At 45.1% G+C, this 27,328-nt stretch overlaps 2 protein-coding genes across 4 annotated transcripts in view; one reads left to right on the top strand and one right to left on the bottom strand.

Annotated features, from left to right (window-relative positions):
• Positions 1 to 12,413: 12,413 nt before the first annotated feature.
• THAP6 (THAP domain containing 6) lies at positions 12,414 to 25,578 on the bottom strand. 2 transcript variants are annotated; one of them, XM_004596181.4, is made up of 5 exons: positions 25,439 to 25,578; positions 24,728 to 24,830; positions 23,326 to 23,533; positions 17,764 to 17,889; positions 12,414 to 14,621 (listed from the first exon to the last, which is right to left on the bottom strand). In XM_004596181.4, exons 2-5 carry the CDS (start codon positions 24,805 to 24,807, stop codon positions 14,367 to 14,369), a joined length of 669 nt encoding a protein of 222 aa, XP_004596238.1. In that variant the 5' UTR covers positions 24,808 to 24,830; positions 25,439 to 25,578; the 3' UTR covers positions 12,414 to 14,366. The 2 variants fall into 2 exon arrangements, with proteins under 2 accessions (XP_004596238.1, XP_058523196.1); XM_058667213.1 differs by lacking the exon at positions 17,764 to 17,889.
• Positions 25,475 to 27,328, top strand: part of RCHY1 (ring finger and CHY zinc finger domain containing 1) — a 30,615-nt gene continuing 28,761 nt past the window's right edge. Inside the window, exon 1 of one of the 2 annotated variants that reach the window (XM_058667210.1) lies at positions 25,475 to 25,737. In XM_058667210.1, coding sequence (XP_058523193.1) covers positions 25,663 to 25,737 — 75 coding nt within the window. In that variant the 5' untranslated portion in view covers positions 25,475 to 25,662. Of the gene's footprint in view, positions 25,738 to 26,397; positions 26,507 to 27,328 lie in introns of those variants that run through there. The other variant, XM_058667211.1, reaches the window with a different exon arrangement.

Genomic DNA, 27,328 nt, shown 5'->3' on the forward strand with positions numbered 1-27,328 from the left:
ACTGGGCTTGTTCCAAACCAGGACCCAGCAGCTTCATCTAGGTCTGCCACTTGCGTGCAGACGTCCAAGGTCTTGGGCCTTCTGCTGCTGCTTTCCCAGGCACATCAGCAGAGAGCTGGATCAGAAGTGAAGCAGCCAAGACTCAAACTGGCACATATGCAATGCTGGCACTGCAGGCTGAAGATTAGCATGCTTTGCCATGATACTAGCCTGGTGGTTCAGTCTAGATGCTTACCTGGCGACTCTGAGTCACCCTGCTATGGTAACTTACATGGGAGCCAGAAATCTTCCAGAGGAAAAAAACCCAAACACCAAACAGCTCTGGCCAGTGCTCTTCCAGTGGGGCCACGAATGCTGTAGCGCCAGTCCACCCTGGTCTTTCACACCTTCCCCAGTTCCCTGAGGCCTGCCTGAAGATGGCCCAGCTTCTCCTGGCCCTCCTGCCCCTGCAGTGCCTGGAAACAGGGGCCCGTGCTGCTGTGAGACCTGGCAGAGGCCAAGGTGAGCCGCCCTGAGCCGGACGTGGTTGTGGTGAGACAGAAGCTGCTGGGATGAGTGTTTACCACGCAGGCAGAGCAAGTAACCCGGAAGCCACTGTGACTCAGGACAGTCAAGGAGTGTCAGGAAGCAGGGGGTGAGAGGCAAGACTGGGGCCACTCAAGGGAGGCCTAGAGAGGGTCTGGGGCCTCTGCTGACTTGCAGGTGCAGCTCCAAGGAAGCCTGGGGGATGTCCCTGCCAAGGGTTGGGGGGATGTCCCTGCCAAGGGTGTTTTGGGCTGTGATGTCTCCTCTCAGTGGTGTTAAGCACCTTAGTCATTTGCTCAGTGTACCCATTTTGCAGATGGATAGACTAAGGCCTAGAGAAGCTGGGAAGTCATCTTGGTGATTTGGCAACAGATTGGCAGTGACATCCTGGCCTATTGCAGAGCTAGGTGGGGGGAGAGAGAGAGAGAACAAGAGAGGGAGAGCAAGCTTCCACTCTCTGTTTTATTCCCTAAATAACTGCAGCAGCCAGGGCCAGGCCGGGTACCAAGCAGGAGCCTGGGACTCCATCTGGGTGGCGGGGGCCCATGCACTTGGGCCATCTGCTGCTGCTTTCGTAGGCACATCAGCAGGGAGTTGGGAAATGGAGCAGCCAGATCGCAAATTGGGGCTCCAATATGGGATGCCAATCGGCGGCAGCTTAACCCATTGTGCCATACCACCAGTCCCCAAATTCTTGTTCTTTTTTTATTAGTATGATTTATTTTATTTTATTGGAATGGCAGATATACAGAGAAGAAGGTCTTCTGTCTGAGCTGGGGAGTGAACCGCGCTGGCCCAGGCTGGTTCACTACCCAAGTGGCTGCAATGACAGGAGTTGAGCTGATCTGAACCGAGGAGGGGAGCCACTTCCGGATCTCCCACACGGGTGCAGGGTCTCAAGGCTTTGGGCCGTCCTCAACTGCTTTCCCAGGCCACAAGCAGGGAGCTGGATGGGAAGTGGAGCAGCTGGGATACGAACCAGCATGGCACCCATATGGGATCCCGGCAGTTGCAAGGTGAGAACTTTAGTCACTAGGCTATCATGCCAGGCCCCAAATTCTTGTTCCTAATTGTTATTCTAGTTGTGCTCTGATAACCTGGGTGTCAACTTACTGCAGTAAAAGTGCTGTGAAAATATTGTGAAAATTGGCCCATGCACAGGTACCGACGGAGGGCAAAAATTGCCCCATCTCTCATCCTTCCCCCTTTCCACCCCCAAACATGCCCTGTGTGTCCCTGAGATCACCTCATCTTTTAAATAAACTTTACAAGAATTTTAAGAGTAAAACTTAAAAAAATTCTGTCATTCTGTCTTTCAAAACAAGTAACTGCAACAACCAGACCAGCTCTGGGAAGCCTTTATCTCCCTACTCTCCTGGCCTGAACTTGACAGCTGCCGACTCAGCAGTTCTGTGGCTACGGAAGTGGATTTAGGGAGGGGTACTTGACTCAAATCCAAGTCGATCAGACCCTTTGCAATACTCTTGGTGCCTGAGTGCTTGTTGCCTAGAGAAAAAGCTCATGTCTTGCCTTTGGACTTGAAGGAGAGGCTGCTTGATGAGCAGAGGAGGTACCAGGTTCTAACATTTGACTTTCTAGGTGCAGGTGTACTGAAGCCTTGCACAGCGTGTTGCACACTGTTAATACAACACTGATATGATAGTGTTACCGCAAGAGTCTATAGTAGCAAATTGCACATAGAAGGAAAATCCTGCATTTAGCTCAGTGTTAGAACATGGGCCAGCTATGGATTTTCTACTGTTGCATTTAAGGAGTGGGAATGCTGTCAGATTAGTGGCCACTCCTCCATCATTCCACACATTCTTCCCTGGAGCTGCTAGAAGCTGGCTGACCAGACAGGTCCCTGTGCTGGCGAGGCCGTGGCTACCGCTGGGTCTTGCTGAAACGTGTGGGAAGTGAGGTCACTTGGAGCACTTAGTTCCTCCGTTGATGCTTGGCAGTGGCATCAGACAGATGCGGATTGTGGCCATGAGTAACTGTGGGCTTCCCTCCACGGCAGACACACGATGAGGTCACATTGGATGCTTCAACTCTAAATGCTTCATTTGGAGCTGTCGCATTGATGGGCTAAGTCTGCTCTTTGTTGTGAGCGTTTGGCAATCCAACATGTGCTAAGTCAAAATCTCTGGGTCTGATGCTGCAGATCAGCGTTGACAACAAAATGACTCTGGATAACGGATTACCAGCCACAAGACTCTGGGCAATTTACCCAACTCTCCCCTATTTCATCTCATGTGTCCAGTGAGAAATATAAACATTTATCTGCCTTATTGGTTGAATGAGCTAATAGGTTGTAAGCAAGTGGATAGGGTTGGGCATTTATAAATATTCTCTAACATGTTACTGAAAAAAAATTATTTTCCTTTATTTTTTAAAGACTTTTTTTTTTATTTATGTGAAAGAAAGTTACATAGAAGAAAGGAGAGAAGAGAGAATATCAATTTTCTTTTCACTGGTCCACTTCTCAAGTGGCCTCAACGACCAGGTCTGGTTGAGGTTGAAGCCAGGAGCCAGAAAATCCATTTGAGTCTCACATGTTGATTCAGGGACGCAAGCACTTGGGCAATGTGCTGCTGCTGACCCAGGTGCATGGGCAGGGAGCTGACCAGACGTGGAGCAGCTGGGACTCGAACTAGTGCTCACATGGACTGCTGGTGTCGTAACTGGTGGCTTACCCTGCTGTGCCATGGCACTCTGGTGACAATAACTTTCAGCTGCACATGCTCTGCCTAGATTATCATCTGGCATGAATCAGGCCTCCTCTGCTGTCAGCTGACCACAGGCACAGTTTCGGTTCATTCAAAGATTGCCTCTCGGAGACTTGCTGCTTGGAGCTGGTACTAGTCAGCTCGCCTATGGTTCTTTCACGATATGAACAGGTGTTCACTGAACATTTGTGTGCTCATGATGCTGCTGAACTACACGCTGGTGCAAGCTCCTTATTTGTATACTGGGCTGTGAACCACATTTGTTTTAAAGATTTATTTATTTTTATTTGAAGGATAGAATTACAGAGAGGAGAGACAGATCTTTTATCCATTGGTTCACTCCCCAAATGGCTACAATGGCTGCACCTGGGCCGCTTCAGAGTCAGGAGCCAGGAGATTCTTTCAGGTTTCCTGCATTGGATACAGGGGCCCAAACACTGAAGTTATCCTCTGTTATCTTCCCAGGCCTTAAACGGAGAGCTGGATTGGAAGTGCAGCAGCTGGAACTTGAACTATTGTCCATATGGGATGTCAGCACGACAGCCAGAGGCTTAGCTCATTGTGCCACGGTGCCAGCCCCAGGACCACATTTTGAGCAGCGCTTTTTGAAAAGGTGTTTGATTAAGTTGAATGAACAAAGCACCCGAAGTGGAGCAAATGCTTGTTAGCGTTGGGTGGGAGGATGGAGGAGGGGAAGATTGTTTAATTTTATCTCCAAGGGGGGCAGTTGCCTGCTTTGGAGCTGCCGCAGGAAGAGGAAGGTTACTGAAGGTCCAGGGAGCCTGTCTGGACACTGTGGCCTGCACCCTCTCATCTTTTGTGAATGAAGCTCCCCTCCTCCTGTGTTCAGCCTTTCTCTCCATGTCCCTGGGGTGCTGTCTGAAGGGAGCCATGATATGTGGCAGGCATGTTGGGTGGTCTGTGTTCCCCACAAGTGAGATTCTCACCGTGGTTACTTCGTACATATTCAGAGAAGGTCAGCTTGACTGGGCCCCCTGTTAATGCAGTAGGCCTGGGATTCGAACCCAGGCCTGCTCGATTCCCCTTACGTGGTTTGAGGAAGGTGCTAATCGAATCAGTTTCTGGGACAGAACTCTGGAAGGGCCCACCCAGGGAACAAGGGAAACTTAATCTTCTCTTTGAGTCTCAGCGTCTATCATTGCCACACCGATCACTTTTCTGTCCTTGTGTGAACATGCAGGTGTGTTCCTGTGTAGCTTGTGAACATCTCACACACCTCACATAGGGGTGGCGGGGGCGCCTTGAAAGTACTACCTGCAGTGGGCTAGACTGTGAAATATGTTACTCTGTAAACTGTGCCATGTGCCTGGGATGACAGATACCAAGCGAGGGTGACTCCAACTCCCAAACCTTAAGGTGTGGTGTGGTAGCTCAGTAGGCTAATCCTTGGTCTGTAAGAGCTGACATCCCATATAGGTGCTGGTTTGTGTCCTGGATGTTCCACTTTCAATAAATAAATAAATCTCTCTGTAAACAAACATCTCCATAAATCTGCCTTTCAAATAAAAATAAACAATTTTTTAAAAAAAAGATGTTTGGGCCGATCATGATAGCCTAGTGGCTAAAGTCCTTGCCATGCATGTGCCAGGATCCCATATGGGCATCAGTTTGTATCCTGGCTGCTCCACTTCCCTTCCAGCTCCCTGCTTGTGGCCTGGGAAAGCAGTAGAGGATTGCCCAAGGCCTTGGGACCCTGCACCCATGTGGGAGATCCTGAAGCAGTTCCTGGCTCCTGGCTTTGGATTGGCTCAGCTCCAGCCATTGCAGCCACTTGGGGAGTGAACCAGCAGACGGAAGATCTTTCTGTAGATCTGACTTTCCAATTGAAAAAAAATATATGTTCAGTGTAAGATCTATTAAGCAATTGTGCCATCCAACCCTGCAGTGCCCTGAGGAACATAGGAGTCTGAGTTTAAGAACCCATCCTCCTGGGACATCTGTGTCCTTGGGACCTTGCACCTACATGGGAGACCCAGAAGAGACTCCTGGCTCCTGGCTTTGGATCAGCTCAACTCTGGCTGCTTGGGGTGTAAACCAGTGGATGCAAGATCTTTCTCTGTCTCTAGTTTCTCTGTAAATTTGCCTTTGAAATCAAAATAAGTAATTTTTTTTTAAAAGAACCCATCCTCCTGAGATTGATAATAACCTTTTGTGGCCCTGCATGACAGTTTCTAGAATTTCTTACTGGTCAGGCACTGTATCTCATGCAATCCCTGGCATCATGTTCCCAGCACTTGAGAACTGTGTGAGCTCCTGTGGAATGTGCTAAGTTCTCAGCAGGTGCTTTTCTACTGTTGTGTCTAATGACTGTCATCAACCCGCACTTGGCTCTCAACTGTCCTGACTCAACATTTTCTTCCACCTGAGCCAGCTCCCGCTTTGTTTCAGGCACAGTTCTGTGGTCAGAAGAACAACCGGGGAAGGAGGAGGTGGGAGCAGGGACCACCTGTTTCTCCCAAGTAGATTCTATCGAAGGGACCAAGGACAGCTGTTGGAACTATGAGGTGAAGCTTGTGGAAACCTTGTGCGGCCAGGAGCAGTAGGACTGTGGGGCAGGCAGCCCCCACACTGGCTTCCAGGGCAGGAAGTGGCTCCATTCTCAGAAGACTATTCCACACTTATGCTTATTAATGCAATGGAGAGTCAATGATACCTGTTAGCTTCCTAGGAGGGGAACATTGGTTTTCCTTTGGGCAGGGATTCAGGCCTAGGAGAAGCAGGAGTGCCAGACTCGAGGGAAGAATCCTGTGAGCACACATCACGTTTTCCTGGCCACTCCAGCCATATTCACACTCAACACTGAGCTTGGGAACACAGAGTGGCCTAGTTGAGTACACATTTATTATCCTTACATACAATCTGGGTTATGTGCATACGTTCTGGTTTGGGGGACTGTATGTATGCCTGTCTAGGTTCCTTAAGGAAGAATATGAAACTTTTTATATGACTGTTGGACCCAGCTCCTACACTAAAGTATTGCTCCCATGTACCAAATCCTCAGTGAATCTTTCCTTAGGATTTGGTCTCTCAGGCCCCGTGTTGTAGCTTAGCAACTAGAGTCCTCGCCTTGCACGCACTGGGATCCCATAGGGGCACCAGTTCTAATCCTGAGGCCTCACTTCCCATCCAGCTCCCTGCTTGTGGCCTGGGAAAACAGGCGAGGATGGCCCAAAGTCTTGGGACTCTGCACCCGCATGGGAGACCCGGAAGAGGCTCTGAGCTCCTGGCTTTATATGGGCTTAGCATTGGAAGCTGTGGCCACTTGGGGAGTGAATCAATGGACGGAAGATATTTCTCTCTGTTTCTACTCCTCTCTGTATATCTGCCTTTCCAATAAAATAAATTTTTTTAAAAAAGATTTCCTCTCTGCCCTCAGAGACATTTGACCTGCTTTGCAGGTAGTTCTCCCTTTGCTAATGTGATTCTAATATTACCCAGCTATGAGTTTCCTATTGCTGCTGTAACAAATCATTACAAATCTGCCAGCTAACAACAACACATTTACTATCTTCTAGTTGTTCTGAAGGTTGAAAATCTAAAATGCGGTGGAAGGGCGACATGACTGTATCGCTCTGGGGGCCCTGGTGGCAAGTTCACTTGCATTTCTTTTCCAGTTTCAGGGGCTGTGTGCACACTGGCGAGGCTGTTACGCTTCTCTGCTTCTGATCCTCTTGCCACTCTAGGGACCCGCCCCAAGAGCTTAGGCAATTTCATTTTAGTAACACTTGCAATGAATCCCATCCCCACACTGCTTTCACCATGCAGGCACACACAGTTGGTTCTGTGGTTTAGCATGTGGATGTCCTTGGCGGGGGTGGGGTGGGGGCCGGGGAGAGGCGTTACCCCTCTGCTTCCACTGGTGTCAATGACCTCTGGCCTCGGAGACCAGACCACTCCTCCTCCAGGACAGCTTTCTGCTCTGCTCATGCACAGCTCACAACTCTTGTGTGGACTCATCTATTTCTCCTTGTTGCTCCATCAGTTTTTACAGTGTGATTTTGAGACTCTACTATTAGAGGCATAAATACTAAGTTTTGGGCCCGGCGGCGTGGCCTAGCGGCTAAAGTCCTCGCCTTGAACGCCCCGGGATCCCATATTGGCGCCAGTTCTAATCCCGGCAGCTCCACTTCCCACCCAGCTCCCTGCTTGTGGCCTGGGAAAGCAGTCGAGAATAGTCCAAAGCCTTGGGACCCTGCACCCACATGGGAGACCTGGAAGAGGTTCCAGGTTCCCGGCTTCGGATCGGCGCAGCACTGGCCATTGCGGCTCACTTGGGGAGTGAAACATCGGATGGAAGATCTTCCTCTCTGTCTCTCCTCCTCTCTGTATATCCGGCTTTCCAATAATAATAAAATCTTTTAAAAAAATACTAAGTTTTATCCTGTTGATTAATTCCTTTGTATCCAGAAACAGCCTTCATTTTCCCTATGTATATATATATTTTGCAATCTACTTTGCTTATTATTAATGTGGTCCTTCCAGTTTTTTAATTAGTGATAATATGGATCACTGTTTTCTATCCTTTTACTTTAACCTATATGTATTTTTTATATTTTTAATTAAAAAAAGATTTTTACTGCAAAATCAGGTATATACAGAGAGGAGGAGAGACGGAGAGGAAGATCTTCCATCCGATGATTCACTCCCCAAGTGACCGCAACGGCCAGTGCTGTGCCGATCTGAAGCTGGGAACCAGGAACTTCTTCCAGGTCTCCCATGTGGGTGCAGGGTCCCAAGGCTTTGGACTATTCTCGACTGCTTTCCCAGGCCACAAGCAGGGAGCTGGATGGGAAGTTGAGCTGCCGGGGTTAGAACTGGCATCCATATGGGATCCCGGTGCATTCAAGGAGAGGACTTTAGTCTCTAGGCCACGCCGCCCAGCCCTGTATTTTTCTAAAGGAGCTACCCTGCATCCAGCATGTAGTTGAGTCTTTTTAATCTTCTCTAATCAACAATTTCTTAAAATTGGGATGCTCTGCTCACTGTGTTTAATGTACTTATTGATAACATGTAATTCCAACTCCTCAGGAGGCAGATTGGAGATAGGGAGACCAAATCATGTGTTGTAGGAAATAGTGTCTCAAAGTAAGGAAATGGTTTTAGAGATACCGTGAGGAAGGGAGCGTGTCTGGAAGAGGCTTAAGGTATACACGCCACGGAAATGGAGTTTAGGGGCTGGTGGGTTGACTCAACTGGCTAGTCCTCCACCTCTAACCGCTGGCATCCCATATGGGCACCAGTTCATGCCCAACCTGCTCCAATTCCAATCCAGCTCTCTGATTATGGCCTGGGAAAGCAGTGGAAGATGGCCCAAGGCCTTGGGATTCTACACCCACTTGGGAGACCTGGAAGAGGCTCCTGGCTCCTAGTTTTAGATCGGCTCAGCTCCAACTGTTGTGACCATTTGGGGAGTGAACCAGCAGAAGGAAGATCTGTCTTTTCCTCTTTCTCTAAATATTCCTTTCTAATAAAAATAAAAATCTAGTTAAAATGTAGGACATATTTGTGAGTCACAGTGCAAGTGCTAAGATGGGTTCCAATGTCGGGGCATTGTATATACATAAACGTGTTTATGAACTTAAACATCTGAACGCATTTTGAACAGCGCTCAGTGCATGATCTGAAGCTCTGGATGCAGAGCTGGTTGAAGATAGTCTAGAGCCTCCAGGCTGAGCAGCACTAGCGGAGCAGGTACAAGATGGCACTGCGTTAGGTGCTGGGTGCTTCTGCAGACAGCCTGTTGAATTTGTTTTCATTACAGTAACAAGACAGTTGAGGCCGAGGAACTTTACACAGTTTTTTTAAAAGATTTATTTATTTTTATTACAAACTCAGATATACAGAGGAGGAGAGACAGAGAGAATGATCTTCCGTCCGATGATTCACTCCCCAAGTGAGCCGCAACGGCCAGTGCTGCACAGATCTGAAGCTGGGAACCAGGAACCTCTTCTGGGTCTCCCACGCAGGTGCAGGGTCCCAATGCATTGGGCCGTCCTCGACTGCTTTCCCAGGCCACAAGCAGGGAGTTGGATGGGAAATGGAGCTGCCGGGATTAGAACCGGCACCCATATGGGATCCCGGGGTGTTCAAGGCGAGGACTTTAGCCGCTAGGCCACGCCCCCGGGCCCTACACAGGTTTTTTTAACTCGCAAATTTTGGAGTATGTGATGCTGGTGGGATTGGTGTGCTTCCGGTGTTGAGCCCCTGGTAAGGGCCTAAAGGCAGGTGGCACCGTGGTGGAGATGTGGTGAGAGCGAGCAACCCAAGGGTGACATGGGCCCCAGGCTTGCTGTCTTAACTCCTTCTTGCAAGACCTCAAAGTCGTGAACACGACCTGAACCCCTGCTGGGTAAGGACATCCCATTAACTGTCATCTCTGGAGTCCCACTACCCATCACACTGCCATGCTGAGAACAAAGCTTCAGTGAAAGGACCGTGGGGCCTTGGCCGTGGCCCAGTCATAGCAGCTGCTGTCTGACCGTTTCATTAGCTTCCACCTTTCTACTCAGACTATGTTCAATCTATTGCAAATGATATTAAAGAGAATTCAAAGTGTTATTGTCCTGGGCCACGTGGCAATGTTCTAGCCAACAACAGGCCACCTGTGTAAGAGGGGTCCCGTGTTTGCAAAGCAACTCACCCCATGACACCTTTTCATCACCTAGTGACACATAACTGTATGTACACCCTAAGTCCCCAACAGTTATGACTACCACTGTTATCCACTAATGGGAGTGTTAGATCACAAAGTAACTCCGGGCTGGAGTAGTAGGGTGCTGCTAGGGAGAGTTTAAGGAGTCAGCGGAGCTCTGCTGTACCACCCACCACCCCATCCAGGAACAGAACTCCTCCTCCAGTTGCTGGCAGTGTTGCCAGCAGAGAAACCTCAGTGACCAGCCTTCCCACCTAGAAACTGCTTCAGCTGAAATGAATGTGCCCTTTGCCTGTCCAGTGACTGGCTGATGGAGGGCTATGAAGGCTCAACTTCTCGGCCCCAGCTTTAGGCAATTCTATAAGGCCATCTATGCTGAATACAAATATCTCTTTTTAAAAAGATTTTATTTTTATTGGAAAGTCAGATATACAGAGAGGAGGAGACGGAGAGAAAGCACTTCCATCCGATGATTCACTCCCCAAGTGAGTACAATGGTCAGTGCTGCGCCGATCTGAAGCCAGGATCCAGGAACTTCTTCCAGGTCTCCCACATGGGTGCAGAGTCCCAAGGTTTTGGGCTGTCTTCGACTGCTTTCCCAGGCCACAAGCAGGGAGCTGGATGGGAAGTGGGGCCTCAGGATTAGAACCGGCTGCCCACATGGGATCCTGGAGTGTTCAAGGCGAGGAGGACCTTAGCCGCTAGGCCACGCTGCAGGGTCCATGAATACAAATATCTTGTACCTTCTCATTTTGCTGATTTTTCTCTTTCAGGGAGGAAGGGGGAATGGGGAGTGATGACATTCTTTTACTGTCAGTCTGTCATGAATAAAACTATGTTCCTGAATTTTGTGTCACTGAACCTGGGGGTGTTCTCTGGGGCCTCAACAAAGGAACCACTTAATCCCTGTCACACTGAATTATCACTGTATGCATGATATGTTGTCTACCAGGGACGTTCATTAAAGATGTTGAAGATGTTGTGCCAAGAACAAACCCAGAACCAAAAAAAAAAAAAAAAAAAAGAAAAAGAAACAACAACAAAAAACCTAAAAAACACCACAAAGATTAGATTCAGTGTCTCTGGTTTTGCTGGATGCTGGTCATCCAGGCACCTTTCCCCTAACATTCCCAAATTCCCCCACTCCGAGATGGTAAGCAGGTGTTTAGCATGAAACACAGTTGTCCAGTTCAGACACAGCAAGCCACTCTTACTACTAGGGAGTGGTGGGACTTCTAAATTCCAGGTTCCCAGCTACCAGCAAAGACTTCCAACCTTTAGGCCTTTCTAAGGAAAGCAAATCTGTCCCGGGCCTCCACTTGTCTGCTCTTTATTATTATTATTACCTTGGTTTCACAATTTTCTGTGGGACTGGCTAATGCCACTTCTACACATCTGCAGTATGCAAGAGTAGTAGCCCCAACATTCATCGCTTAGTTCACCACTCTGGTCCCTGCAAAAATTTAGACAGATTCTGCTAGGTGACAATCACTAAGGTAAATTCAACCAAGTAGGAGCCCTGACATAGCTTCTGAGCCAGATGCAATAGCTTTGTTAAAGCAGATTGACATGCAGTCCTTGATACCTGCTCTGCAGCCACTGAGCTGTGGATGTATCCTTTCCACTCATATCGGAGAATCAGAAACTAGTTACAGCTCAGAGGAATGAACAACAGTACGCATGTACCATCTTGCCCCAAGCCTATGTAAATGATCTTGCTTCTGCTATGTTCAAATAGACATTCTACAGAAAATCGTTTAATTCATTATATCAAGGAATTACAGTAACCCAACGGGATAAAAATATTGGAGGCCTTTATAAAGCATAGGTCTTTCAGCAACTGGAAAAAAAAAAGCCCTACAGGAGTTCAGAAACCCATAACATTGTTAAATTTTGCAAGGAGGAATGTTCAGTGATCTGAAGTGTGCTAGGACATTATCCCCTGTAAAGTAGAAGACAAATCATTATTTCTTTCAGGCTCCGCCATGAAGAAGGAAGCCAATGGCCTGGCCTCTTCGGGTTCTGAAGCCAATGTCTGACCCACCTAGGGCCGTGCTCTCCTGCCAGTGAGGTCCAAGCAGCAAAGGGCTCTTTGCGGTTCATGCTGGTGGAGGGGTGCAGCTGCCCCACAGCTCATCTACTCAAGCAGAACCCACACTGGAGTTGTCAGTAGGGGGAAAGGCTGCTGAAGAAAGCCCATTCTCTGCACACTGTATTGACTTAAAGTATAAAAACCACATAGGCACATGACTGGAGAAAATACTTTATTTTTCAAATAAAAGATTTTTCAACCCTCAATTATTTTTGTAATAATTGTCTTATTAAACATATAATACATTTCATCTTTCCTCAAATCAAAGACTATGGTATAGCTGTCACTATCCTTAGTGATCAAAGTCTATTTCCAGAAATTTAAATCTGACTTAAAGAAAAATGCCATATCACGTCCTTCATACCTGACTTGCTGCTGAGGTTGCACTTGTATACTGGGATGCAGAGGCCGTGCCAAGTTGTAAAGCACACTTGAACCCTTCGCCAGCCTTCTGGATGGCACAGGCCTTGGGTCTGCATTATGCGGAATGGTTCTTCCCTGGCCTGGGATCTTTGGAGACAGAGGACTGAGGTATATGCTGTGCTTAGATTTTTGTTTGGGATGGCAATGGCGAGGATCCTACTTTTTATGTCAGGTCTCTATTAGGAACCATTCCCATGTAAGAATGGAGAACAAATGGGCAGCTCCAGGTCCTTAAGGATACCAACATTTTGCTCACAGTGACCTGTGTCTCACTGGTATGAGGGCCAACGAAAAAAAGTAAGGACGGAGTTCACTGTGAAGCCGAGACTCAGGAGGGACTGTGAAACTGTGGTTGCAGGAACTGGGACTTCCCTCTTGGAAAGGGCTTTCTAGCTGGATTCCCTCCCAGCAGCCAGCAGAGTGCTAGAACGTGCAGATACTATGTCTGAACATATCCTTCCACTTGCTCTTGGAGTGATTTTAAAGTTAAATAACTGAAATAAATAAGGGGTAGCTAAAAAAGGCTTTGTTTTCTTTTTAAAATAGTAAATAGCATGTTTATCTCTCATCATGGCAAAACTGCATTTAGAGTCAAGGTTTGAAAACCCACATAAAAATATACAGTAAAACATCGAAAAATCTTAAATACAAAAAACCCTCAAGTGATTGTATCCTTATTGATATCAAGATAACACAAAATCACAAGGAACAACTTAGTACAAAATGCAATTCATTTCTTGTTACTACAATGAAACAACCGTTAACAAAGTTCTAACATGGACTTCTGAAGGAGGCTCACATATGTACACACGCTTCAAAGTTTTGGCTAGTTTTGTTCTATCTCACAGTATTGATGATAGTTCCAGTTGCTTTTAATAAGATATGAGGAGCAAAGCTAAGTTTCTGATATTTGGATCAGAAAATAGCTAGGTTATTCTTTTGAATATTTTTTAAGAAGCTATTTTAAATCTGTTGTTTCATGTAACTTCTCTAAATAAAAGCCCTTGGTCACTAATCCATACTCTCCTAAGTAAAACAAAAAAATCTAATTTTTCTCAAATTATTAAACCTGGAAGAGCCACACAGCTAATACAATTCTAGTGGTTTCATCTATGTGCTTTCAAAAAATGTCAGCAATGTTACTGTCTATAAAATACCAAAGCAGCATCATATTATTCAGCTAATACTGGCATTCAGATATACCTTTAAGAAGATATATCTTTATGATGAAATTAGTCATGAAGCAAAATGTTCAGACCTTTCAGAATAACCATCTTAAAATCAATAGCTTGTTTTCAAAGTTATATTGGTTTACATCAAAGTGCTCTTAGGAAGGAAGGATGGTGTGCCGCAGCGAACAATTGACAGCTCATGTAGGGGTCCTTCCAAAATTGGCTTGCAATGATTTTAGAGTCAACCAACCTTCACCATGAGTAACTCCCAGCTCAGTATTGTGGGAAGCCTTGTAAAAAGACCCTTTAGTAGTACTGCTAACTACAGACCTTAGGTTGGAACCTAGGTGGAAATAAATCATAAATGAAAGCAAAATTCACCGTTACCATGAGGCAGCCTCTCGTGCTGCTGACACACCACCTGCCCACTCCTGGAACCTACCGTGGCTAGTCTGGGACATTTCCTTGGTCCTGCACAATTTTCTTGAGATTTCAACATCTTAACAACAGTGACCTGGCTCTAGTTCAGGCCTATAAAACATAATTGTTACAAGTCACACAAAAACATGATAACTACCACATACTCCTCCATGTTTTCAAAAAAGTCTTTGGATAACAACTATAAAACAATGCTCCAGAGGACAAAAGCAGCACTTTTAAATGATGGTTATTATACAGTGATGGAAATGAGAAATATTTTCTAAAAAGCTGTACCAGTGCCAATTTCTGGTAGAACATAATATTAAATTACTTCATGAAATGTACTCTCGTTTTATGCTCTCCTGACAACACTCCCAACAGAAGGCACTCAGTCTATTTGCTGTTTCTTGGCTTATCAGGCATTCATCCTTTAATTCCCTGATTGTCTTCATCAGTGATTTCTGGAAATGCTTTTCTCGTTCTAGAACATTCCGCAGACTTTCCTGGGTATCTTCCAGCTCGCTGATCACATGATCTAATTTATGCTTAAGTTTCTTTGGACTGTCCATTACACTGTAGCTATGTTCCTAAAAACATAAAGACCGAAGTATTAAATTACATAGGTAAGTAGAGAAAAGCTTGTAATTAAGTCTCAGCTTTAAGTTGGTGTTCCATAGAGGTTTAAAGAACACAGAAAAAGGACAGGAGTGGAAGTAGCATTTCTGGTGTGTTGGGGCTGTAAGGCTAGGCACGTGTGAGGAGTGGAGAACGTTATGGATGAGAAGCAGTTCTCATCTCGGGATGCTATCTGCTGTGACCGTCATGACACGTGCCATGACTAGCTTCTGTCACACACATTTAATCTGACAGATCTTTTCACTGAGTTACTTAAATTTGACATGTACACTTCACTTAATAGGGATGACAGAAAACAGCACCGGTACTGATCTTGGTCCTTGTCAGGGATTCAGAGGACTCCAGTCTTGGATTTTTAGAGATAATTTAACACATTCAACACTTATTAAGATTATGCTTAAGTTTGTAAAGAACATTTTCTTCATGTGAAAATTAGGAAAGTAACAGACATATTTAAAAGGATATTCTAAAATAACTTTGCAAACCTGTTAAGATTTAATTGGTGAAGAGGACTTCTGCTGCCAGCCAAGATGAAATAACAGACTGGACTGATCCTGTCCTAAAAGAACCCAGATGCCGCCAAAGACATAACAAGAGTTTTGAAAATAGTGGATATTGAGCAAAGAAGTCAGCTATCCTGGAGACTTGGGGAAACAAAGAAGTGAGCCCTAGCACTGCCTCAGTCTACCCTCTGGGCCAAATCTCCAGGCTTCAGTACACGGAGGGACATGCAGCCCAAACTGAGGAAACAGTGCAGAATTTCCTGGGAAACCAAGATGGCTACAATCCACAAGACAAAGAGAAGAGGTGAATGGAAAATTCTTGACATCTTCAAAGGTTCCACAAGTAAGATCAGTGCAAGCAGGCCTGGGGCGGTGGCCTAGCGGCCAAAGTCCTCGCCTTGAACGCACCAGCATCCCGTAAAGGAACCAGTTCTAATCCTGGTGGCCTTGCTTCCAATCCAGTTCGCTGCCTGTGGCCCGGGAAAGCAGTCGAGGATGGCCCAAAGCCTTGGAACCCCGCACCTGCATGGGAGACCTGGAAGAGGCTCCAGGCTCCTGGCTTTGAATCGGTGCAGCACTGGCAACTATGGTCACTTGGGGAGTGAATCATCAGACGGAAGATCTTCCTCTCTGTATATCTGAGTTTGTAATAAAAATACATAAATCTTAAACAAAACAAAACAAAACAAAACAAAACATCAGAGTGTGCGAGAAAACCTGCAGGCTGAGGAAAGCAAGCCAGAAGGGTAGGGTTAGGGGACTCCCCGGCTCCCCTGCACCAACGCAAGTCGCACTCACTGGACTGGCTTTCAAAACTTCAACATGTGGAGCACAGAGAGCACACACGAGTCTGCTCGCTCAGTGGCTTGCAAACAGCCACATTCTGAGCACTGTTCTAGACCTGCCTAATCCGAAAAGATCAAACTGCTTGTAAATAACGAGAACAATTTCCAAGAACACATGACGCAAATACACTAGAACTCAGCCAATTAAAAGCTACGATGTACGCCTTTCAAAATTTGTCAGGTAAGCAACTGACAAAGTATCAGCCATAACAGAGATTCAACCAACCAATGGAAAAGAAATCAAGGCAGAACTAACACACATGTTAGAATTAGGCAAAAGAACTTAAAAAGCTATTCAAATTATTCTATATATTCATAAAGGTAGAAACATGGAAGATGCCAAAAAGACAGAACAACTGGAGCTGAAAAGTACAGTGTGCAAAGTGAAACACGTGGCAGAGAACAGCAGATCTGACACTTCAGAAAACATAGTGAATGTGAAGACGTATCCATAGAAATGACCAGAACTGACAATAGACAAAAGGGGAAACAGAACAAAAGCATCAGCCAGCTGTGGCACACTGAACACAGCCCCAACGTGTGAGATGAAGAGCCCCTGGCAGAGGGAAGTTAGGACAAAAAGAAACAGATGAAGAAATCATAACCAAAATATTTCAAAGTCTGAGGAAAATTATAAAACCATATATAAAAAGCCTCAATCAATCCCAAGTACAACAAATATTAAGAAAATTAAAATCTCTGCATGTCATGGTCAAACCAGTCAAAACTATAGAAAAGAAAGTCTTAAAGAGTAAAAAGAAAAAGAAACATTAGGTGCAGAATAAAAAATAATGAGCTTTTAAAATCAGAAATTGTGAGAATGAGAACATAAGGGGAGCGATAGCATTAAAACTATGAGATATCAAAAATCTCTCCAAAACTATGAACCTGGAATTTGAAACCCACTGGAAGCATTTTTCAGAAACAAAGGTTAGCAGCATTTTTCTTCAGACACACAAATGCTGAAAGCTCCTCACTCGCAGGTCCACTCGGGAAGGACAGCGCTGAAAGCGGTCACAGGCCGCAGCAGTGGGGATCCACTCCTGAGTTCACGGGCTGACAGCCCGAACGTTACCAACAGGCTGGTTCCTCCCGATGGCAGCTGCGCAGTCAACAGAACATACGTTAAGTTCTGCTACTTTTTGGCAGAAATTTCCAAAGCGCTTCCAAAAAAAACACATGAGAAATCAAAACAGACAAAACAACTTTGTTGTCTAACACTGGTTGACAGTAAGAATTACTAAAAAGCTACAGTGAGCAAGATAGCAAATCAGATCTAGATTCCAGTCCTGCCTCCAACATGAACAGAAAGTGAGCTGGACAGACAAATGCAAGCTCCAGGAGTCTGTGTGTGTATGAATGTCAAAACCTGAAGACGCAAGCTAGCTACTTTTTAAAATTATACAATCATATGTAGAGAACATAGTACTTAAAAGGACAAATTATCTTTTTAGAAAAAATATTCCTGGCATTTTCTTGTTAGAAATATTCCTACAAATACATTTTCAAACTAAATGGTATGTAATCAAAGGATTAACTTGCATATACACATGAATTACAGTCATTTATAAAATAAAATAACCCTAGGAGGCAATATTATTTGTGGGTATTATATACTGAAAAAAGATCTTAAGCTCCTAACCCTCCCAAGTTTTGCCTGATATTCTGAAAAGTCTAATACTAACGGACAGGGCATGTTTATTTTAAGGAGTATTAGCATTAGTTTAGCGAGTAATTGTACTTACAAAAAAGAACTGGGATTGGAATTCTTCAATATATGAGGAAGCACCAACAAGGTTGTAACTGTGGTTTGTGACAGGAATGGTTTTAAAGGTGAAATTGTTTCTATAATGAATATTTTCTCTTTTCTCCTGTGAAGAATAGTTAATAAACAATCAATGGGATACTTTTGCCCTTCATTAAATTTTTATTCTTTAACTTTGTGTAGTGGAAATATCAATTTTTTTTCATAAAAACTGCTTTAAAAATCAGTAGATTGTACTCAGATACCTTTTTTTTTTAAAAAAAAGATAATTCCTTAAACCTCATCTGGAAATACAGATGTTTCCAAAAATAAAGGGTAACCCTGAGGAAGTATATGCCCTATTAGCTATTAAAGATGCATTGCACAGACAATAATTACTATCCCCTTAAGGATACAAAAAATTCAGGAAAAGAGAAAGTGCATGAAAACCTTTAGGACAAAAGTTAACACTTTAAATAAATGGAAAAAGCATCTCAGTCATGTTATCGAAAGCAAATACTTCAGCAATCTCACACTTTAAATACAAGTAAACCCAATAGGAATACAGGTACTGAAAACTTACATAAAAACCATGAAGACGTTGAAAAATATATACCCTTGAAGGCTAGAGTCATACAACACAAACGAAAATCCACAACTGATTACTGATTAAAAGTCTGAACCTCAGCAAAGGAAACTGCTGACATAAAGAGAACTAAAGATAACAGAAATGACATTCAGACATTCACATCTTCAGTATACAGTGTTGCTCCAAAATAGCTTAGAAAAAGGACTTAACAAGTTACCCACAAAAGAATATCAATATCCAGTCAACTAACAATGTAGGTACTTACTGTATTCAAAGTCAAAACAAGAAGCTATTTGACTTGTCCACTTTATCAAACATTAAAAACAATTTACACCAAAGTTAGGATTGATACCTTTTTTAGGCATAGCTAGCAGAGCAGCGGCCTGTGCAAGGTTTCTAGTAAACCTCTGGGACACCAGCATCACAAGCAAACAATTAAAAATGTGTATAATTTTTGATTTAGTAGTTTTACTTCCAGGAATTTAGCTCAAGGAATAAAGATCTGCTACAGTAATGGTCAGGTTGGCATTACGGTGTGGCAAGTATCTTTTTGTTTTCTTTTGTAAGATTTATTTTTATTGGAAAGGCAGTCAGAGAGAAAACAGAGCCAGCTTCTATTTATTCACTTCTCAATGGTCACAATGGAGCTAGGCAGGTCTGAAGATGGGAACCAGGAATTTCTTCAGGGTCTCCCATGTGGATGTAGGAAGGGGAGGGGCCACAGGATTTTGGCCAGCCTCTGCTACTTTCCCAAGTCATTGGTAGGAAGCTGTATAAGGAATAGCTGGCACTCAAACCAGTGCCCATGTGGAATGCTGAGAGCGAAGCAGCGGCTGTGCCTGCTAAGCCAAGGTGCCAGCCCCAGAGCCAGCACTGTATAGGCACACCAGTTTGTGTCCCAGCAGATTCATTTCTGATCCAGCTCCCTTGTGATCTCAGAAAAGCAGTGGAGAATGTTACAAGTGTTGGGGTACCTGCCACACACACAGGAAATCACAATGAAGCTGCTTGCTCCTGGCTTTGGACTTGTGCAGCCCTGGTCATGATGGCCATCTGGGCAGTCAATCAGCAGAGAGAAGTTCTCTTTTTAAATACTTTAATAAAGTATTCATTTTATAGGATTTAAAATCCTGAAAGATATCTGCCATTGATTACAGGTTTTATAAGTTTTTACAAGATCAACCCCTATAATCATGGCAAATACTCTATAAACCCAGGAGTAGGTATGTAGCCTTGCAGTTACGCCATCCATGTCCCACATCACAGTGCCTGAGTGTTATCTATTCCAGCTTCTCATTCTGGCTTCCAACCAATGTAGACCTGGGGGCAGTGATGGCTCAAGTAACTGGTTTCCTGCTGCCCATGCGGGATGAGACTCAGATTGTGTTCCTGGCTCTGGCCAACACAGACATTCAGGGAGTGATGCAGAAGCGAGTTAAAAAGAAAGAGACTAACTCCATCAAGTACTGGCAAAGTTGTGAACCCCAAGAAAATTATTTTAAATACTTATTTCATTTTTATTTCCAAGGGTAAAGTTAGAGAGATAAGAAGACAGAGAGAGAGGTCTTCTAAGGTGAAGACAGTGTGAAGAAGCCAAACTGTGCCTGATGGCATCCATCAAAACTCCTGCCACATGTCCTTGAGGATGACAGCAGTGAGCCGGAGGAGCCACTATATAGAAACACTACCTGGCGAAGCTGTTTCAAGTACTTCCCTAAAATTTTGGCTAACTTTCTCAAAATGCTGTGCTCAAAGGAAAGAAAGATGTTAACATTCTTTGGTCCTCCAGAAAGTTAAACACAAAAGCTGAGTATCCCCAACCCTGCTGCACTGGTCTGCTCCTGTTTGTTGTCGAGACAGTCCAGGCAGTCATGTTTTCGCTCTTGTCCCAGCTATTCAGAGTTGCTTCCGGGATCTCTGCTGTTTGTGTCAGCATCCACAGAGCAGAAATGTTGCTAGTTCCCAGTCACCATGGTGGAGGTGGACTCAGCCGTCTCCAGTGCTGGCTTGGTTTCTGCTGTTTGCTAGTTGATCCTCCTCCTCAGTTAGGGCAGGGACAAGATCAATCTTTTTCCTTGCAAACTGACGTGGATGGTCGGCTGTGATGGGCTTCAATACCAGCTTACTGCTTCCTAAAATGAGGCACCCGCTTGTGAACTGCACCGTTCCACAAAGGGTCAGTGATTTCACCATTATTCCACCCAAGCTTCACCATAAACCCGGTTTTTGTTGTTTCAGTTTGGGCAGAATTCATGCCAATCTGATAGGAGCTCTTTCCAAACTGCTGTTCTTATCCTTCGTGTTTCAAGCTAGATCCTGCTCATACTATAAAGTTAGTACGTGTTTTTTTTTTTTTTAAGATTTATTTTTATTACAAAGTCAGATTTACAGAGAGGAGGAGAGACAGAGAGGAAGACCGACGATTCACTCCCCAAGTAACTGCAATGGCTGGTGCTGTGCCGATCCGAAGCAGGGAACCAGGAATCTCTTCCGGGTCTCCTACGCAGGTGCAGGGTTCCGAGGCTTTGGGCCGTTCTCGACTGTTTTCCCAGGCCACAAGCAGGGAGCTGGATGGAAGCAGGGCTACTGGGATTAGAACCGGCGCCCATATGGGATCCCGGCGCGTTCAGGGCAAGAACCCTAGTTGCTAGGCCATGCTGCCGGGCCCAAGTATGAGTTTATCTTGGTGTATTACATTTTCGAAATCCATGCCTTTTTTTTTTTTAAATAATATGCACATGTGAACCTGTTGAAACCCTCTTAATGGTAAGACCATAAATTAGCAAAATCACTTTGGAAACTCTGGCACCTTCTATTCAGGCTGAACCAACACATGAAACGTCCATGACTGTACATTTTCTAATAGCTCCTATGTGAAAACCACCTTGATGTTGGAGAACAGTGGCGAGAAATCATTGTTTATGTGAGTACTATAGATGAATCACACAAAATGTAGAACTAAGAAGCCAGGATATATATTGTCGGGCTCATTTATACAATCAGCAGTGATGCAAGTTAGGATAGTAGTTATTCTTGTGGGAAGTAGTGAATAACAATACGAGGGAAGTTTGGGGGAGCTGGTAATGTTCTATATCCTCGCTTGAGAGAACTACCTGAGTACATGCATATCGTGAAAATCCACTGTACACTTAGGTTGGGCATACTATAATATTTCAGTAATAAAGCTTAGTAGAAAAAAATGATATTCTATACTGGCTTCTTTTTAAAATGTGATCTAAACAGATCTGTGGCGTACAATCACATGAGGAGTTACTTTAAAACACTGCAGACCCCAGCACTCCAATCAAAATTACTAAGTCAAATTTTCCGGAAGTGGGGTACAGAAGTTTTTGAACAAATTTCCCAGGTAATTCTAACTAAAGTTTGAAAGCCTCTGTAGTGGGAAGATACTTAACGTTTGAAGCTAAAACACCCGTGTTCAAATGTAACCTCTGCTATTTCATAAGTTGTGTGATCCTGGGGAAAGCATTTCAGCTTACTGAACTTTACATTCCTCAAGTGATAAAATGAGAGTAATGGTATTTTCTTACACTCATTTTTGAGGAGGGAAGTGAGTTAATATATTTATCAAGTATAGCAAGCACAACAGAAAAGAAAAACAGAAAAACAGGTAAAAATAAGATTTAGAGTGTAACTTTGTATTTGAAGAGGCTGAATTTTTATATACACTCATACAAATGAGCGGAGAGAAACACATGAATGTATTCACATTATTATCTCTGGATTATGTGGTTCGACTGTAATTTGTTTTGCTTGCATCAACTAATTTACTATCATGGAAAATTACTGTTATTCAGGAATAAACAGTTGTTTTGGAAAGTTAGCGACATGACTTAATTGCTTTTTTTTTTTAATTTGTTTATATGCTTTTTCTTAATATCTTTTAAACATAACAGCTAGATGCCACCTAGCCAGTAGGTAACAAAAATAATCTTTAAAATTACACATGGCATATATGTTCCTTAAATGGAAGAAAGCAAGGCAGCTTTCATTTGGCCACCCAGGCACTAGAAGATGACCAACTACAGAAAGTGACTGAGTTGGCCTAGGACCATGTAAAATTCCTTGAGGTCACAAGAAGGGGACATCTCTCCATGGAGGTACATCATTATTTTTGGAATCCACAGGCTCTTCCTGTATTTTCCACACTGGAACCAACCACCCAGTTCCCAGAAGCCAGTACACTTTTAGGGACAAAGGTCAAGATACTGAATGTGAGGCAGTCAACACATGGTACTATCACTGAGAAAAAAGTCTGACTATAGTGTACTTACCTCTTTTCCTTATGTATTTTTTTCGGGTCTCCTCTCTTTCTTTTCCTAGACTTGGTCTTTACCTAGACTTTAAACTTGCACGTGTGTAGTTCTTAGAAATGTACTTTTGTTTGGCTACTTTTGACTAACATGCCATTGTTAAGTCTGTCAAGTCAGAACTTGAAATAAGAAAATCTGCTGGTTTATTACCAACGTCTGCAGGTGCTGGGATAGGTTCCGAGCTGAAAGCTGGGAAACTCAATCAGGTCTCCCAAAGGGATGGTGGAGAACGACTTTCTTCAACATCACCTGTTGCCTCCTAGGGTCTACACAGGATGCTAGAATAAGGAGTCAGGACTCAACCCAAGACTTGGATGCAGGCACAGTAAACTACTGTCTTAAGCACTAGGCCAAATGCCTACCTTAGGCTCTTAGTCACAAAGCTTGAATGATGGCTACTTATAAATTCCAGATGGACTTCATCAAACTTTAGGGAATGTACAAAAAATTTATGAGTGGCTACCCATCAAATACTTAGAAAGACATTTTAAAAATTGAAAAGTGAAGCCTACAGGTTAAAAAACTGGAAGAATGGGTTTCAAATAAACAACCAAACAATAAAAACATTAGCCAGAGTGGTAAAGGTTCCTTCACAGTAAAAAAGTGAGTAACGATGGCAAGGAGAATCTCATAAACCAACCTGTAAGTGATACGGAGAATCAAAGACGGACGGTATGACTCCAGGTCTCAATTTAATGTTTGGAGTACTTCTATCAAAATCTGAGTTCTTAAAGTGCCTGGAGCACAAGACATCTCCTTTCTTTGGCTCCCAAATGCCTGCAGCATTCACATCAAGTCTTTTCATGGCTAATACCCACTTTCTTTTGGTGATTTCATCTGTGGGGAATCTAGGAAAAAAAAATTAAAAAATTAAACAGTATGGATACATGCTAGATTAAAACTGTCTCCTAGAACTGTTGCTGAAGCTGAAGTGCCTCTTTAACTTGGCTGTTTCCACTGTAGGAACTGACAGTTCCAGGAATTGTGATTCACGCTTCCCTAAGTTCAGGCTGTTTTTTTTCCTAATTATGCTATCAGACATATACAGCCCTTTCAATTTTTCCCATTAGGAAGAAAAACTTGAATGGATATTTAGCAGTTTATATGAAGATCTGCAATTGAGAAAAACTTGAATGGATATTTAGCAGTTTATATGAAGATCTGCAGTTGAGAAAGGCATCTCTCAATGCAGGAATGCTCAACAATGGCCAGGAGCCTTTTCCTATCTGAAGTTGACTGCAGATGCTCTTGGGTGAACTGGGCGCCTTCCATTTCTCCGGAGCCACAGAACGCTGATTAGTACAGCATTTAACACACAGCAGGTCTACAAATGCTGAGCGAGTTCGTGGCAGAGTTTGGAGGTCAGGGTTTGAGATCTGGAAGCCTTTTCTGTCCAAAATTCAAAGCTGCTTCTGATCCTTTTTAGAACAAGCAGGGTATCGGCTGCTACCCGAATGCCCTTTGGCAGCTAGCACGGTGTCTGGCACAGAAATGGCCAAAGAGATGATCTCCAGGAAATGAATCATTTACTTAAAATCTTATTACTCATTCACTCCTTGTGGTTGCGAGCAGTATAGTTAAAAACACTAAATCAGGATCACCTTGACTTACCTGTAATGCAACTAAAGGACCCTTGGTCTGAACATGTAATTACCGCCTACTCTACAACCTATCCTTGGTCTGTTTCTAAACAGAAACAGCAGCCTATAGACCTGAGCAAAGATCCTTCCTTCAGACTGTCAGCTACATGCACACAATCCTGAAGACACGTTAAAATGCAAAGTAAAAACAGCAAATTGATTTTGAAATATATTTATGGCTATATTTTGTTGTTAAGTCTGATAACTTGGGAGATTATCTTAAAACTTCTAAATTACTAGAGTCTAAAGTCATCACAGTCACTTCCAGTTGAACTGCAAAGGTGATTTTAAAAAGCACTTGGGGACTCAAGATCAAAACGGAACACTCAAACAGAACGTTCTTTCTTTTTTTTTTTTTTTTCTGCTTTCTATCTCTGCAGGGCACTCTATGTGGAACCTTACACGTGAAACGTCAATCCCTTTAATTTGGAATTTGGCAAGCAGCGGGAGGCACATCCAATGGCCGAGCAACATTTCACCATGATTTTAGCAGCTCATTGAAGCACTGGAAGAAAACGGAAAATGGTTTCAGTCAGTTCAGCACCTCCAGGGCGGACTGGGGCAAACACAGGGACCTCTCCCAGCACAGCCGAGGAAACGTGTAACGGAGTCGGGAAGCCCAGGGACGCGCCAACACCTGCGGCTTCGCCCCCGACTCCGCGTCCGCTCCAGTGGCCGCCGAGCCCACGGCCGCTGACCCCTCCGAGACCCCTTCGGCGGCCTCACCCCAACCCCCGCTTCTCCCTCGCCCTCCGACGCCGTCACACCGATCGCAGCCATTTCCTCACAGCTCTCTCGCCGCGCCCCTCCAGGTGCCCAGTTGGCCAAGCAGTCCCGTGGGGAGTGTGAGACGGGCACCCCGAGGCCAGACCCTCCCCGGAGCCGGGCCGCGCTCCGCCCCCTTCGCCGGGCTCCCCGCCGCCCGCCAGAGGGAGGGGCCGCCCTGTCACAGGTGCCCCGCAGCTGAGGGGGTGAGGGGGTGCCCTGTCTCGGGGGCCGCCCGGCATCTCCGCGCCGCCGCAGTCGTCCTCGCCCCGAAACACGCCCCACCCCCGCCACGACTGGGGCGGGCCGCGACGCGAGGCCAAGAAAAAGCAACAGAAGAATAATTACCGTTAGGCAGCGAAGACAGCGACTCACAGCCACGACAGAAATTGCGTCTCTCTTCACTTCCGCCCGGTCGCCCCGGGAGCCGGAAGCTGGCCTGCCCCGCGTCACGTGCTCGCCCGCCATCTTGAACATGTGACCCTTGCGGCTGGGAGGAGCGGCGCTGCTTCTCTGGGCGGGGTTTGCCTTCTTCCGGGAAGGGGCTGTGGGTGTGCGGGGCGGTGGAGGAGATGGCGGCGACGGCGCGGGAAGATGGCAGCCGCCAGCGTGGTTGCGAGCACTATGACAGAGGCTGTCTCTTGAAGGTGACGACTTGAATTGGCTCAGCCCTGGCGAGCTTCCTCCGGGTCGGGCCGGGCCGGGAGCGGGATGGGCGTACCATCAGCCTTGAGGTTTAAATTTGAGGCTAGGCTGTTTGCCAGGAGACTTCTCCACCTGCCGTTGGATTTCTCTTGTAGGAGAACGTTTTGGCCACGAGACCATAGGCCCCATGTTTCCTCCCTGCGTTGTCCTTTGCAAGAAAAACCCTTTTTGGCTGGCCAAAGCGTCGGCTTATGCAAGTCCTTTTACCAGGGCGTTTATTCGTCTTTGGCTATTGGAGGTACACTGAGGCCACCCCAGGGCCCTGGCGGCGTGGCTTTTTTGCCCCGGACCAGCCTCCCACAACCCCTCCCCGCTTCTGGCATGTGATGAAATAATGAAAGGAGGGTAGGATATGGGAGGGTGGCAGATGTGTCTGGTTCCTGAAGTGCTATTTTGCAGCCTGCAGGCTTCATTTTAGAGGCCGTGCAAATGTCCAAACCCGTGAAGCACGAAATTTGTGTACGGAATAGGGAGACAGTCACGTGATACTGTTTAACTTGGAAATTATGTATGCAGATGTGCATGGGAAATATATAGCTACTTTCGCTGTTTGTGTAATCCACTTTTTTAAAATTGGCATACATCTAATTGAAGTTCCCAGGTTTTTCTTGCAAGAAGTGGGCCCTCTTTGCTTAGAAAGCTCGAATTTTGGAGTTGCACAGCCCTGCCCTCAAATCTGAACACTTTTCTTGTTCAGCGCTGTGATTTTGAGTAAGCTACTCTTTTTAGTGTCTGTTCAGGAGCATAGGAAAAGTGGTAGTTCTGCTTCGTAAAAGTAAGAAGGCTGTCAAGCCAAGGGCACAGGTAGTGTTTTAGCAGGTGCATTCCCTGGGGTAAGTATAAGTGTAGACTACCACCGTCCCTACTATCCTTCTCGTCCCTACTGTCCTTCTCCTGAACTCCTGGGTTGCCTCACTGGCTAGCCATGCTGGTGGTCACGAACCAGCATCTTTAGATGCAAGTGGTAGTCTCAGGCTGGCGTGGGCAACATGGACCCTTGTCTGTAGGCCGGGGTGTGGGGAATGTTGTGCTTCGTGTGGATGAAACTGTGAGTTGGCCATTCAAGTCGTGTGTGGGGAAATTGTTATTCTGTTTCTATTGAGATGGTCTGTTACACTTTCAAACTTGATTGGACACCCTTCTTCCCCCTGGAGAAAACACAACCGGATCTGTGTTTCCTAGCTCTGAGGGATTTAGACAGGAGTGCCACTTTTTTTTTGCCTTCTGCCCTCTCTCCTAAATGTCAGGGGTCAAATGATGTATTGCAAGGAGGAAGGGATTAGTTAGGGCAGATGCACCATTTGATTAAAAAACTGGGAGCTGGTGTTTGCTTTTGGCAAGGAGGAAGCCCGCCTGGAGTGGACTGGAGGTATCAGGACAAATGGGACTAGAAACAGTGTCATTTTCTATAAAAGAGCTCAAGAAAAAAAATGAGGCCTTGGTTGCTGGAAGATACATTATGGGATTACTCCCCAAACTCCTGTAAAGGTGGAGGTGTTAGAACATGTCTTTTCGTAGAAGTGAGAACGTTTT

This window comes from Ochotona princeps, chromosome 7 (assembly GCF_030435755.1).
Source record: "Ochotona princeps isolate mOchPri1 chromosome 7, mOchPri1.hap1, whole genome shotgun sequence".
In the NCBI taxonomy this organism is placed as follows: Eukaryota; Metazoa; Chordata; class Mammalia; order Lagomorpha; family Ochotonidae; genus Ochotona; species Ochotona princeps.

What these genes read in the sequence shown, in the direction of transcription:
- THAP6 (XM_004596181.4), bottom strand. Translation starts at nt 24,807, where the DNA reads ATGGTGAAATGTTGCTCGGCCATTGGATGTGCCTCCCGCTGCTTGCCA. An exon ending in AAGGGATTGACGTTTCACGT is followed by an intron (nt 23,534 to 24,727) that starts GTAAGGTTCCAC and finishes TTTTTTTCCTAG; the next exon opens with ATTCCCCACAGATGAAATCA. An exon ending in ATTCTCCGTATCACTTACAG is followed by an intron (nt 17,890 to 23,325) that starts GTTGGTTTATGA and finishes TATTCTTCACAG; the next exon opens with GAGAAAAGAGAAAATATTCA.